This window comes from Bidens hawaiensis, unplaced genomic scaffold (genome assembly GCF_021521415.1).
Source record: "Bidens hawaiensis isolate Kalapana, Puna unplaced genomic scaffold, B.hawaiensis_p1.1 tig00026621_1, whole genome shotgun sequence".
NCBI lineage: Eukaryota > Viridiplantae > Streptophyta > Magnoliopsida > Asterales > Asteraceae > Bidens > Bidens hawaiensis.
Genome location: NW_027505076.1, coordinates 151,004 through 165,308, shown reverse-complemented (window position 1 = coordinate 165,308; position 14,305 = coordinate 151,004). Strand labels below are relative to the sequence as shown.

Below are 14,305 nucleotides of genomic sequence, written 5' to 3'. Positions count from 1 at the left end.
GCGGGTGAAGGGGGATAAACACGTGTTGATTCTCCAAACAAGCTCTCACGTGTTTAGCAACGTTGCCCGATGCCGCCTTCAATGCTGCCTGGCCTGTTACAAATCCAGTGTTCCTAATCCCAACAAGAGGGGACACTCCTGTGAGGTCGACGCAAGCGTCTTTTTCCCCCTACCCACCCAAAAACAAGTATATCGGCTGGTCGTAATGTAGATCTTCCTTCTTGAGGATCCTTAAGAAAGATTACGGGGGGCTTCCTTTTTAGTCGAAATTCCGGCTCGTTTAAGAACATCGCATAGAACTTGCATAAGCTGTAGCGAAACATTGGTTTCGTTTGCCAGACAGCTCTTACAAAATACAATCTTCATTTTTTAAAGTTATCTGTTCATTTTATAACTAACGTAATTTAAAAAACATAGATATTTTCGTTCATTTGCAACATGTATTGTGCCTTAGAGTAAATAAATTTGTTTAAACATCTACGCACGGTTTATTTTTTGCTCTAGATTTTTATCTATGATTGACTTGTATTGAAGCAAAAGAGGTCCTGTCCTGTGAAAGAATTTTAAATCGTTCGTTGTAGGGTAATTGAATCTGAATCAAACAAAAAAAATTATATGTATAATTTAACAAGTTAACATAATATTAAAACAAAAATCTATTGATTTTTCTTATTATGAGCAAACACAACTCTGGGTCAGTGCAACGAGTTGGACGTTACTGTTGGTTTGGTATAAACTTGGGCTTTGTGGGTTGAATTGATGTGAGTTGGTTCGGCATTGACAAAATCGACACAAAATTGTATGCATAGAATTAAATCGTTTTTTATGGATACGTAGTTTAAAGTATTAAGATTCAAAAACAAAATAAAAATTCTAAAGTGTGAACATACGAATGAAAATCGTAGGCTAATCAAAAGTGCCGCGACACCCACCCATGCTTCTTATTGTATGATATGTCATACTGTAAAATAAGTTACACGGTGTATATATATATATACGATAAAAAGAACATGTTTATTTAAATTTTCTTTTATATCCAACATTCTTTGGAGAAGAATTAGTGGAGGCTACTTAATCCTCAAGGTTTATCCTGTAGTGAAAAAAATGGGTCCTTTTTCGTGTTTATTTACCCCTAGAAAAATATTGTTACCTCTAATTATTTTAAGCCCAATCAATTTAAAAGAACATGTTGTAAAAGTTTATAGTGTTTATAATAAATTGATGCAAAAATGTGGTAATCATTTGAGTTAAAAACTTGAAATTGTGTCTTATATATACTTGAAAAATGTTTAGATGTAACGGAAAGTTATGGTAATCAAAAAAACCGTAATACTGTCATTACTAATCGAAATCATTTTGAGGTTGAAGGTTTTAATACGTTTTGGATATGTAAATTCAAAAACTTGGAAATAGATTTAGTGAGGTCTCAACTAGTTTGTTAGAAAATATGTCGGGTTTAAATCCTTGTGATTCGTTTTTTAAGTTTCACATATCTAAGATGGTGACTTTTTCATAGATGTGATTTTACTAAAGAAGAAAGAGGGTGTAATTTGGGTGATCTTACAGCCTTTTATTATACTTTAAATGAGGTTGATAAATTTGCAAAACTAGATGAAATGGTTAATCTTACTAGTGTAACGGTGGAAATCAGAAAGGACAGAACCTTTCATTTGATTTATCGAATATTGAAGTTAGCACTGTCTAACTAGTTTTACCGGTTGCAACTGCAACCGTTGAAAAAAATGTTTTTCCTAAAATGAAGTTTATCGAGACGGATTTGTGAAATTGAATGGGTGATAAGTATTTGAACAATGCTTTAATTTGTGCGCTCGAAAGAGAATTGTTTAATAAAGTAAATGAAGAAGATTTAATGACTTAATTTCAAGCTTTCACAAACTGAAGAGGAGAAATTTATAGCCTATGTGTTTAAATTTATTTGTTGCCGTGTTTTCTATATTTGTTTCGTTAGCATTGTATGAAATATGGGATTTTACTTAGCGCTACCCGTATGTTTCAAGTTTAGATCCGCCATTGTATGAAACTGCCGGTTTTTCCCGGTTAGACCGTGCACCTCTACATGTGAATAATAGAAAACTTTCTAGGCCTACATTTTTAAATAAATATACTCAGGCCCAAATGTGTTGGGCCTGAATTAATGCTAGATGGTAGAGGTGCATAAAAATCCGTACTCGGAACCGGATCTGAAAAAAATACCCAGAACCTGTTTTTTATACTCGGGTATTGTATACCTGAAACCGGAATTGACCCTACCCGTAGGGTATGGATATGGTATGCTTTTTGAGCTCAATACTCGTACCCGGAACGTACCTGATTTATACCCGTAAATACCCGAAACCGGTCATACCTCATACCCATACCCGGTTATACCCGATACCCGATAACAATTTTTTAATACCCGAAATAATACATGAGTTTTTATAGTATATTTTTATGTTTACTTCACATCTTTTATGTTTAAGTTTTTTTTTTTAATAAAATTTCATTTTATATAACACAAACCGAGCTATATTTGGATAACGGGTAAGCGAGCAACAAGCTGCGTCGCTGTCCCCTTTTGAATCGCAAAGCCTATTCTACTGAATATAAATCCTTGGTTTCTCGGGCTCTGCGTGTCACTGTGGACCACCTTCTGCACCCACTCCAATAAGCGAACCGCCTTGGGAGCTAGGGATCCAAATGTGTCGAAGGCAAATTGAATGAACACGTGCTGATTCTCCAAACACGCTGCCTCATGCTTAGCAACCTTCCTAGATTCTGCCCTCAAAACCGCATGTCCCGGTACGAAACCACTGTCTCTCAGCCCCACCAATGGGGACACCCCTGTGAGGTCAACACACGCATGCTTACCCCCTGCCCAACCAAACACAAGAACGTCCACAGGACGCAGGGTAGATCTGTATTCAACTGCCGACATTCGTTGCCCAAGACCTTCAATTGGCACAACAGTCAAAAAATCCTGGGCATAAGCCCCATTGAGACAAGCAAAAACTGTCTTTTGTCTCGGGGTCATATCGAATCGCTCCCCCAAATCATGTACGTGTTTACCATAAAGAGCACTCGCGAAGGTTTGTGAGGTTTCTTGGGGGCGGTCTCCTTATCAGTAAAACCGCCTATATCAATGTCCGGGAGAGTTGTTCCATTATTACCAAGTGCAAAAGAGCAATCAGGATCTACCCTCATAACACCAGCGCTTCGGAAAATGTGGTCCTGCAATTTCCACGACTGGGACCTGGAAGCCACAAAGGCATATGCGGAGACATCCTCCGCCGAGAAAATTCCTAAGCCTCCGCAACGCATAGGGAAGGAAGCCAACCTCCACTGGAGGTCCCCAAAATGCGGTCCTCCATCTTCAATTGTCCCACGGAGGCCCGCATCAAAGATGGACACAACCACTTTGACATGTTCAGGTTGACAGGTCCGGAGCCCAAATACTAACTTAGCAACCCCCATGCACGAGCGCAACAAAAGGAGCTCACTTTGGGGGTCCCTCAAGTCCGGCAGGCGTTTCATAAGTTCAACCACCCTCAAAGCTCTTTTAATTGCCAAAGACTGAATAAACCCTGCATCCCGACTAACCGCTTCCCCGGGAGTTTAACCCCCGTCACAGGCCTGCTAATCTCGCTAGGGAATAAACCCGACACTTTCTTCGAATCATCACATGACGGTTAAAAAATCTCTGTTTTTCGAATATTAAGTCTAAGCCCTAGAGACGCCCCTCTGGGCGAATAATGCCCAACACTCTAGCAACTTCCTCAGCCTTACCAATGATAGTGCTATCGTCTAAATACCAAACATGAAAGAACAAGGAACAGGTCCCTGCACCCTAAGGATGAGCGGATGAAGGACCAACGCAAAAAGAAGAGGGCCAAGGGGGTCCCCTTGCTGCACCCTCGTAAACGCCCCAATATGAGTATCCCCCACATATAAACGGGCGGGGCGAGCATATAAAAACTGGACCCATTGGAAGATGGATGGACATATGCAGCTAACTTCCCTGAAGAGGGTCGTCCGATCCACCTCGTTGAAGGCGTTAGAAAAATCAACAGTGATCATAGCCATGGACCCGTCAGAATAAAACGCGCTCAAAAACCTGTTAGCACTATGCAGTACCCCCTCTGCCCCATTAGGGATCCCAACCCCGAATTGAAAATCCCCTAGATAAGCAGATTTAAATTTTAAATTGGATTTATGGTTTTTAGAAATCCCATATTGTTAAGTAAATAATTTGTACTTAATTGGATTTATGGTTTTTGTAATATAGTTTAATTATTTTATAATTACAAAGCAAATTTAAATTTTAAACAAATTTAAAAGTGAATAAATAATTTACAAATTCAAAACCGGATATTAATGCCCGGTCGTACCTGATTCCAATACCCGAACCCGATTATACCCTACCCGGGTACATAGGGTTGAGTTTTTCTCCTCAATACCCTACCCGAACCCTACCCGATTTCTCTCAATACACGGTTTTCCAATACCCGATCATACCCGAAACCGGTTCATACCCGAACCCGAGTATTAGAAAAACCCGATTTATACACCTCTACTAGATGGTGTTATCGTGAGGTGATTACTGATTAGGAGTTGATGACTTGATATCCTCATTCTGGACCGAGCCTATGGTATTGAGGATTTCACATGATTTTTTCTGTTTTTTTATTAACAGAAGCCCAACCAAAGTTTAACAATATGGGTATTAGATTATAACTATACTAGTTTTAGATCCCGTGTAACACACGAGATGATCCAAATTATAAAATTACAAGTAAAACAAATAATTACATAGCGTATATGAAAAAAATGTATTACATTTATGTTTGTATCTATATTATGTATTATGTGTGCATAAATTGATTTTTTATATCACATAATGATTTTTTTAAATTAACTTAAATAAAAATGCACATACAAAAACACATCCAAGAACGCCCCTTCTACTGAAAATTTCATTCTCAATATCATATATATATAATTGAAAGAATTTTGGTTATGAACTAATTTCGAAAAAGAAGCCTTCCCATGCAATAGTAATTTTGACCACTCAACTTAAATACAGATGGAAAGTTACCTTTATTAATATATTTATCAACTTACCACCCATAGAAGGTAATGGGAACATTAAACTGTAACGACTGATGTTTTTCAAGAACTATATTTTTCTGAGCTACAACATGAGAAAGATTTTGATAAGTTAGGGGACTCTCGACTTTGTCATAATGACATCATAACAAATAACATGCTAACTCATTCAATTTTGTGAATATTTTGTTTCATTTGAGCATAATTTTGCATAACATGCATCTTATATAACGTTCTGATCACCAATGAAGAAAACGTTAATGTTGACACACATGTTTCATATTTGGTAAAAGTTAGAAGCATTGATAGATCTAGATGGCATGCCGAAAGTGTTCGATATCTTTTCTTTAATTCTAATAGTCGAGAGAAAAATAATCAATTTGCCAAATCCCGGACGTTTTATTTTATTTTCATCTTTTCTTTAATTCTAGTAGTCGGGAGAAAATAGTTATTTGCCAAATCCCGGACTTTTTATTTATTTCCAAAAATGCCATTGAAAATATTTGAAACCCGAATCATGTTTAAAATTTTAATTTTCATCCGTTTGACATTTTAAAAGTCAACACTTTGAACTTGTAACAAATTTGATGAACAATCTATTGGTATTCTCAAACTTTTAAAAATTCTCAAAGCTTTTAGAATATATATTAAATAATAAGTTAATATTTATTTTTATAAAAATATATAGAGATAATATAAATAGAGTGTAAATGGAAAATAAATAATTATTTATTTATGACATATATTAGGTCAATTAAGATTTTAATTTTAGAGGGAAAAAAATTGTAAGGTTAAACCACAAAGTGACGCGTGTAACAATTATTTTCTTTTATTAAAAGAGTAAAATTCTAAAATTTCAAAATTCTGTAAGGCTGTCCAAATATCACTTTCTCTAGTCCTTGTGAAATGGGAAAGATCGGGTGAGCAATTCTTGTTGTCCTACTATAATCACTTAAGATATTTCTTATTTTAAACCTTTTGTATGTTTTAAGCGAACTTAAAGCAAAACTTGTGAGCTTCTCACTGGTTGTCTTAAATAGTAAAATCCAATGATTTTCAAGGACAAATTGATAATTTACCGAAAGGTAAACACACAATAATTAATATTAAATAGCTCTCAATATTATATAGAGAAAATATAACTTAAAACCCCTATTACATATAGGTTGTGCTTCTCTAAACCCTAACTCGGTTGCATCTCGTGTGTATCTCTAATGTCTAACCATAACTCAATTTATATAGATTAACCTAAACTGCTAACCAATACATTACCAAATATAATAAAAACCTAATTGCAATCCCATAAACTAATCACATATTAACAAATCTCACGGGCCCAATTAATCCAACCTGGTCACCTACACGTGACGGACCTGTTAAGTTATAAATTACGTCCAACATATTTTGCTATATTTGAAAAATTCATGTAAATACTTTTATGGACCAACATGAAAAAGAAAGATTTATCTTTTGAGGTTTCAACACATTGAGGTTTTGAACAATGACAAATGCGGTATTCTTTTATAAAAAGAATTTATGTATAAATACTAAATAGTACGACAAATAATTTTTTTTACAAAAAAGACTAGTGACACCAAAAAGGCAGTTGTTTTATAAGTTTAATATTTTTTTAATGGTATCAAGTACTAAAACACATAATTTTCTTTTTATTGTTGCCATTTGACACTTGCTTACTATGTGGGTTCGTCCAAAAGTGAATGTGTGCATATACAATATACATCCATAGAAAATTGCGAGTATAACTGATTTTTGTGTATACTTGCATGTCAGTTTTCATGCTAAGCGTGTATGATATTTATCTTTGATGAAATATCTAAATCATTTCGTCTATTCATGAATTCATTTCATGAATAGTATGATAAGAAAATGTTACTTAAAAAAATACTTTTTTATTTATACCTTAATCTTTTAATTTATACATATTTTTGCAGGTATCTACTCTCTATTTTGTTTTCTTAAATTTAGGTCAATTTTACAAGACTTTTTTATTATATACAAATTTAGGAAAACACAATAATTAATTTGTCACATATTTTATGGCCATATAGATATCTATACTATATATAATGCATGAGTGAAGGACCTATTAAATTTTAAGAGGTATAAACACTATTGTATAAATTACAATCTTTAATGCATACAAATTTGAAAATTTAGGGGTAATATAGTATTTTAGACATGTAAGAATATTTAGTTTTGAAAATATTTACAATTATGATCCTTTAACTTCAACAATACTTTGTTAATTTATCAAGTAGTTACAAATAAACTCCTTAACTTTACCCATTTATTTGACATATTCATTTAAAATTTTTATTTCTTCTATATCTTTTAATATATTATGTTTTAAAAAAACCCGACTTTACCATTGCAACGTGCTTAATTTTGTCGACGTTTCTATGTAAATTTTATTTTATTTTGAGGTGTTTATGATAATGTACAAGTCAATTAAGCATAAGAGTACAACTCAAATATGCATTATAAACCTCAAATATAATTACAAATTTAACCCCTCAATTATATTCAACTTTTGTAAGTTTAATTAGTAATTATCCTTTCATCCCCTTAAGTTTACCCATATATTCATCTATATTTTTTTTTGTTTTTCTTTTATATCTTTGAATATATAAATTTTAATAAATTTCAACCTTACAATCACGACGCATTTATTTTTGTTGATGTTCCGATGTAAGATTTACCATTATGTGCATGGAATAAAATAAATTGCTTTCGTGTCACTTTAAAAAGAAGTGTAAATTTTGGTGAGTTTCGATCATTTTTTAAAAATACTTTTTGTTGATTTTGGTCAACGATCAAGGACTTTGATAAGTCAAAACGCGTTCGAGTTATCATGGGTTGTAAGCCAAACGGGTTGCATATGAGTGGACATTAAATCTTTGCTTGTTTATGAAGATTGCAAACACGAGTCTTGGGAAAGTTGATTTTAGGGGCTGATCTGGATCTACGACGTAAGTAGTGGGGTTGCGGGACCCCCCCCCCCTGCGGGAACAGTGAAACCCATTAGAAAAAAATATCTTGAGGTTGATGTTTCATATACACACACAATGAAGGTTATGAAACAATTTTTTCCAAGTGTTATGGTCTACTATATACTTAAGAGAGTATTTTATACTATCTCATTAAAAGGGTTTTTGAGAATTCAACTTATTTTCATATTTATTTACAGAAGTCAACACAATGGCTAAGCCTCACTCAATTGGTTTAGAAAAAAAAGGTACGTTTAATTATATGTTAAAAATGAATACGTTTTTTTAATCATTTATTAATATTTGTTTGCTATTTGTTATCTTTATGATCGGATCATTACATGTCTTGTAACTACTAAAAATCGTTTAAACATATTTTCATCTCCGCAGCATCGCGCGAGTTTACCGCTAGTATATTATTATGTGTGAGAAATAAGAACGTGTTATTAAAATTAATGAATGATTTTTTATATAAATAAATATATGATGAGTTGTACCTTGGGCATAATGTATTGTACATTGGAAGGTTAAATGGTCAAATTGTCTTGGCGGGAAAAGGGGGGAAATGCGGTTAACTGAAACCTAGCTTTTAACGAAGAGGTGGACTGGACTCTCCCTTTGATTATGCCGATAGAACCGCTCATCATTTTCTTCTCTAATTCCTAAATTACCCCTTATCCATCACTTTCCAACCCTATTTTTTTTAATTTATTATTTTACTCCTTTAAAATTATAAGTTTTTTATGTTACTGATGTGGACCCCGGTAAAAACAAGTGGATTTGTCTCAAGATATAAAAACTGAAAGTAATTATTAATACAGCTTCCATTTATAGTCTATAAATTATTATTTTTAAAATACATAGATCTTTTAATGAAAATATTACAAATATAACAATTATAATTTAACTCGGTTATGACTATTAATCTGCCCTTAATTTTCACTTACTAGTTATTTAGTTAGCTTAACAAATTAACTAATTATTTTGGTGATTTGTAATTTTTTAACATCGAATATAATTTATAAACTTAGCATCTACCTCATTGAGTTGCATCCCACACCTAAATCATAATCATATAACATTTGATATGTTATAACAATGAATATTTTCTAAAGTTAAACATCAATGACTATTTACTCTATCCAGTAACGGATATATGTATATTAAACTGGTGTCATGCTAGTAAACTTTTTATACGTTATATTATATCACTTACTCGTTTTTTAATATGCAACATACATATTCTAACACTTGAATAGCTATTCATAAACATAATTTAAGAGTCCACTATTTTATTATACAACATTACATGATGTGATTTAGTGGATAGTCCAATAATTAACTAGCGGAATCTTTATCCTCCCTCACTTTAATTTAATTAACTATAATTGTCAATGTCAATTGGGTTTATTTAAACTAAAAAAAATGATAATTAATTTGAAAATAAAAAAATAATATAAAGGGCAAAAAGGTAAATAGAACATGCACGTCTCCCAGCTGTAGTGGGCTGTGTAGCAAAAACAAAATTGTGGGGGCATTTCAAAACACCACCACCATTCTCACTCTGTGTGTGTTTTTAAGTGAACTTCTTTTACTAGAAAAGAAGAAAATATTATGCCCCACTACTTCTTGTAACTGTGTGTTTTTTCACACACTAGTTCAAATTCAACACACACAAATCATAAATGCAAAAAGAAAGATTTGAAAGAAGGGTAATGATGAAAAGAATGGTGTTCTTGTGCATTTGATTTTGAAAAAACTACTCATTTTTCAAGATTCTGTTATTTGGTAAGTTTGAATGGTATATGCATACAGATATATGTTTATGTGTGTATGTTGTTTTGTATGACTTGTTTCATTATTTTAACGTATGGGTTTGGTTAAAAATGCAATCTTGATCTGTTTTTCAATAAATTGTTTAAAGAATCTTGAAAATAAACACCATAGACACAAGGGTTTTATGAAGTTTTGAATTTGGATAATTTATAAAGAAAACCCTTTAATTTCTCTTGGTTTTGTTTATGTTTTGGTGTAAGAATCAAGATTTTATGTTCAGTTCATATGTAATTGTTTATTTGATTCACACACACATGCTAAGTTAGGGTTTTCTCTGTATGTTGTTAATTTAGGCTTCCTTAATTGAATAAAAATGCAAATGAATTAAAATACATTTTTGAATAATTTCTCATATGATTATGTTTTATTTATATAATTAACCTTTCTTTATTCTTGAATTATGTTCTCAAGTATACACTTTTGAATAACTTCTCATATGGGTTTTTCTGTATGTTTATGTATGTTAATGATTACAAATTATTGATATGATTAAACTGTCACTCATTCATAAATTCATTTCCTTAATTGGATAAAAATGGATAAAATTCATTTTTGAACAATCTCTCACATTGGTTTTCTGTATATTAATGGTAATAAATATTTAATATGATCAAACTGTTACATTGGGCAGGTGTCAAAATGGAAGCTTTTGAGGCTGCAAAAATTGTATACAATAGAATACTAGAAACCGAATCAGAAACTAACACCCGAAAAGTAATTGGTTACATATACTTATCAGACAATGCTGACAGAGAAATGATCCGACTCGCTTTTGGCCCGGATAATCTAATTCAAAACACCATACAAAAAGCCAAAACCGATCTAAATTTAGACCCAAAACCTGTCCCTCTGCCCCCTATTTCACCAACACTTCAACCCGGGCCCGTTTTCCATCACCATGTTCCATTTTCACCCACATTTTCATCACACTATCAAAATCATTTCATAGGTTTGACCGATGAATCTGACTCATTTAACCGAGAAATCACGAATTTTTCAGAAAATTGTTACTCCCCGGATGGTAATTTTAGTGTTAGAGGACGAAAAGACGGGTTCCCGTTAAAGATTTGCATTTATTTCAGTAAAGGGTATTGCAAACATGGCAGTAATTGTAAATTCTTTCATGAAAAGTCAACGTTTGACTATAATTCGAGTGAGTTTCATGATGATCAAGCTGCGTTTTCACCCGGGTCACTTGAAAGGCTCGAGCTTGAAATAACCGAAATCTTGAAATCAAGAAGGGGTAATCCAATATCAATTGCTTCTTTGCCTATGATTTATTATGACAAATATGGTAGGACTTTGCAAGCCGAAGGGTATTTGACCGAAAGTCAAAGACACGGTAAGGCAGGTTATAGTTTGACCAAGCTTCTTGCGCGCTTGAAGAACAGTATTCGGCTTATTGACAGGTCTGCTTTAATAGTTGAATCTTTATTTTGTTAATTTTTTTATTTTTGTGATTTATTATTATTTTGAGTAAAATTTGTGTTTTTTTAAGTTGCAGACCTCATGGTCAACATTCAGTAGTTTTGGCTGATGATGTATCAAGATACACGGAGAACCGTTATGACCGTGGTTTTCCGAACCCGGGCCCAATTGTTAGTGGGTCAAAGCATATTTATTTGACTTTTCCAGCTGAAAGCACTTTCACCGAAGATGATGTTGCCAGTTACTTTAGGTAAGAACTTGTAAGGCTGAGGGGTGTGGGGGGCGCGAGAGGGGGCGTGAGTGGGGGCGCCATCCAATAATATTGTGACGTGTGGCAGAGAGAGAAACTTGATAAGATGGGTATTGGTAGTGGTGATAGCGCCCCGGGGCATGGTGTGGAGGGGCGCGAGAGGGGGCGCGAGCGGTTTATTTTTTTATTTTTTTATAAATGTATTAAAAAAACGTATTATTAAAAAAACAAGTAATTATTTAAACAAACACACATTAATTAAAAAAACACATTAATATATAAAAAAAATTAAAGTACTAAAAAATTAAAAAAACTGACAATGAAGGTTTCGAAGATAGGGTGATTTTGGGTTTTGGGTGTGGTGTGTGATATTCGTTTTGGTTGTAGTATGTGAGAATGGTTGTGTTTGATATGTATTGTGATATATGTATTGTGATATATATAGATGATTTTGTTAAAAAAAAAAAAATATTTTTATTCATTATTAAAGCCTTCCAACGGCTCTTTCCCATTTCCCACAGCCACTCACGCGCGCGAGCCTCCTGGCGCCTGCCTCGTTTTCCGCTCTCGCGCCCCTCTCGCGCCCCTCTCGCGCCCCGGTGGTGTGGCTCTCGCGCCCCGGGGCGCTATCGAAGTCCCTCACGCGCCCTGACTAGCGCTCCACACCCCTCAGCCTAAATTGAGGTGAAAAAATTGGGCGTGTCAAACTGGTTAGGTGAGCGAATAGTGAGTCAAAATGGACGAGTTAGGTTGACCCAAAACATTGTTTTTTCCAAAAGTTAATTTTTTATAATGAATTATTCTGTCAAGTATGATTAAAAATTTATATCATTTAAATAATAATCAAGATTTTTCAAAAAAAATATTTTGGAGGCTTTGTGTATTAAAAATACACCTTAGGAGACTGTTTATCTATCCTTTTTTAAGCCAATTCTTTTATGTGGTTGACCCGTTAGAGACGAAATAAATAACCATTCGATTAAGTATTGATTACAAAAATATGTTACTTCAATAATAGCCTAATATTTTGAAAAATATATATTTAAAAGGCTCTATGCATTAAAAATACACTTTTGGGGACTTTGAATATGTTTGACACTTTGACCTTTAAAAAAGCTACTTATTTTAAGCGTTTGACCCGTTAGAGATGAAACTTTAATGGTTTTTATTTAACTTTTCTCCGTGGTTATATTTTGTAGTAACTTTGGCCCGGTTAATGATGTGAGAATTCCTTGCCAACAAAAACGGATGTTTGGATTTGTAACGTTTCATAAATCTGAAACGGTGCAAATGGTTTTATCAAAAGGGAACCCACATTATGTATGTGGGGCCCGTGTTCTTGTGAAACCGTACAGAGAAAAAGTGAAACTATTTGACAGGTAACCATTACGCCTTAAAAACTGTCAATGTTTTCACTTCAACTTTAAATGTAAATATAACTTTGTTTATTTTATTGTTACTTAGAAAGCACTTTGAGAAGTTTGAGGCTCCAATGTGTTACCATTCACACCATGTGGATATGGATCATGATATTCAAGCTAGTAAGATCTTCTATCTTTAAAGTTTCTAATATTTTACATAATATAGCTAAATGATGTTATCGTTTTTGGGTATGTGCGGTTTTAGGAATAGAACATTCTAGATTGTTCGGTAGACAAGTGGTAGAAGAACATGAACTGGCGGCACAATTAGAGATGATGCGCCTTTCACAACTACCCCAGGCGCGAGGACCTCCATATGTTGACTACACATATGATGATCAAAACAAAGGTAAGTGAACAACGATTTTATTATTAATTAATCACTGTTTTTATTTAGTTTTATGTGTTTATTTCCTTAAAAAAATTTCGTTTATCATCTAGATCAAGTCCGTGATGACTCCAAGTTTCAAGAAGGCATCAGTTACAATGTTCAAGAGAAGTATGATCTTTTGTCTTAATTGTTGTTCTTAGTGAAATATTTAAACTTGGCCTGCTTTCTTTATGTAGCGAAAGCGGTCAAGGTGTAAGTCTTCCGGATAGCCCTTTCGCGTGCAACAAAGGTTCTAACAAGCTAATGTGTTGAAGTAGCAATGAAAGCAAAGCTTTTAGAGTGATTAAGTGGGAGGTAAATAATAACAGAGAATGGAAGAAGGAAATGAAAAAAGAAATGACTAAATAGAAAGTGTAAGGAGGGTTTTATAGTTTTGATTTTTGACAATCAATGCACAAATTATAGTGTTGGTTGGTTACATGAAGTCTTGAAGAAGATTGGATGAAATTAAATTGTGTTTTTATTAATTCTAACTTCATTGGTAGATAAATATTAAGCACAAAAAAGAACTATTAATATAGATGCATTTAATTCCTTATTTTATGTATGGAATTTTTATACCTTACCTTTTGTTATATAAGATTATTATGGTTTTGACATCATTTTTGTAAGGTACTGTTATATGTGTTAAAAAAAGTTATGTGTTACTTAGAAAAGAATTTTGGAATTCTGCAACACAAAATAACAATTTATGTAGTGTTTGATACAATAAAATCTTGAGCTTATTAATTTAATTAACCCATGTGGCACTTTGCTAGTAATATAAATATTTAATTATGGTTACAAATTTAAGAGTGTGACATTGGTGTATGAGAGAAGTTAGAGAAATGAGTTTGACTGACTTGGTTAATGAGTGTCGCAGTCACAG

At 33.4% G+C, this 14,305-nt stretch overlaps 1 protein-coding gene across 1 annotated transcript; it reads left to right on the top strand.

Moving 5' to 3' along the window:
- Positions 1-9,833: 9,833 nt before the first annotated feature.
- LOC143610522 (zinc finger CCCH domain-containing protein 18-like) lies at positions 9,834-13,946 on the top strand. The gene is made up of 8 exons (XM_077084981.1): positions 9,834-9,899; positions 10,579-11,356; positions 11,452-11,625; positions 12,825-13,004; positions 13,090-13,166; positions 13,252-13,395; positions 13,488-13,545; positions 13,614-13,946. Exons 2-8 carry the CDS (start codon positions 10,587-10,589, stop codon positions 13,687-13,689), a joined length of 1,479 nt encoding a protein of 492 aa, XP_076941096.1. The 5' UTR covers positions 9,834-9,899; positions 10,579-10,586; the 3' UTR covers positions 13,690-13,946.
- The last annotated feature ends 359 nt before the right edge of the window (positions 13,947-14,305 follow it).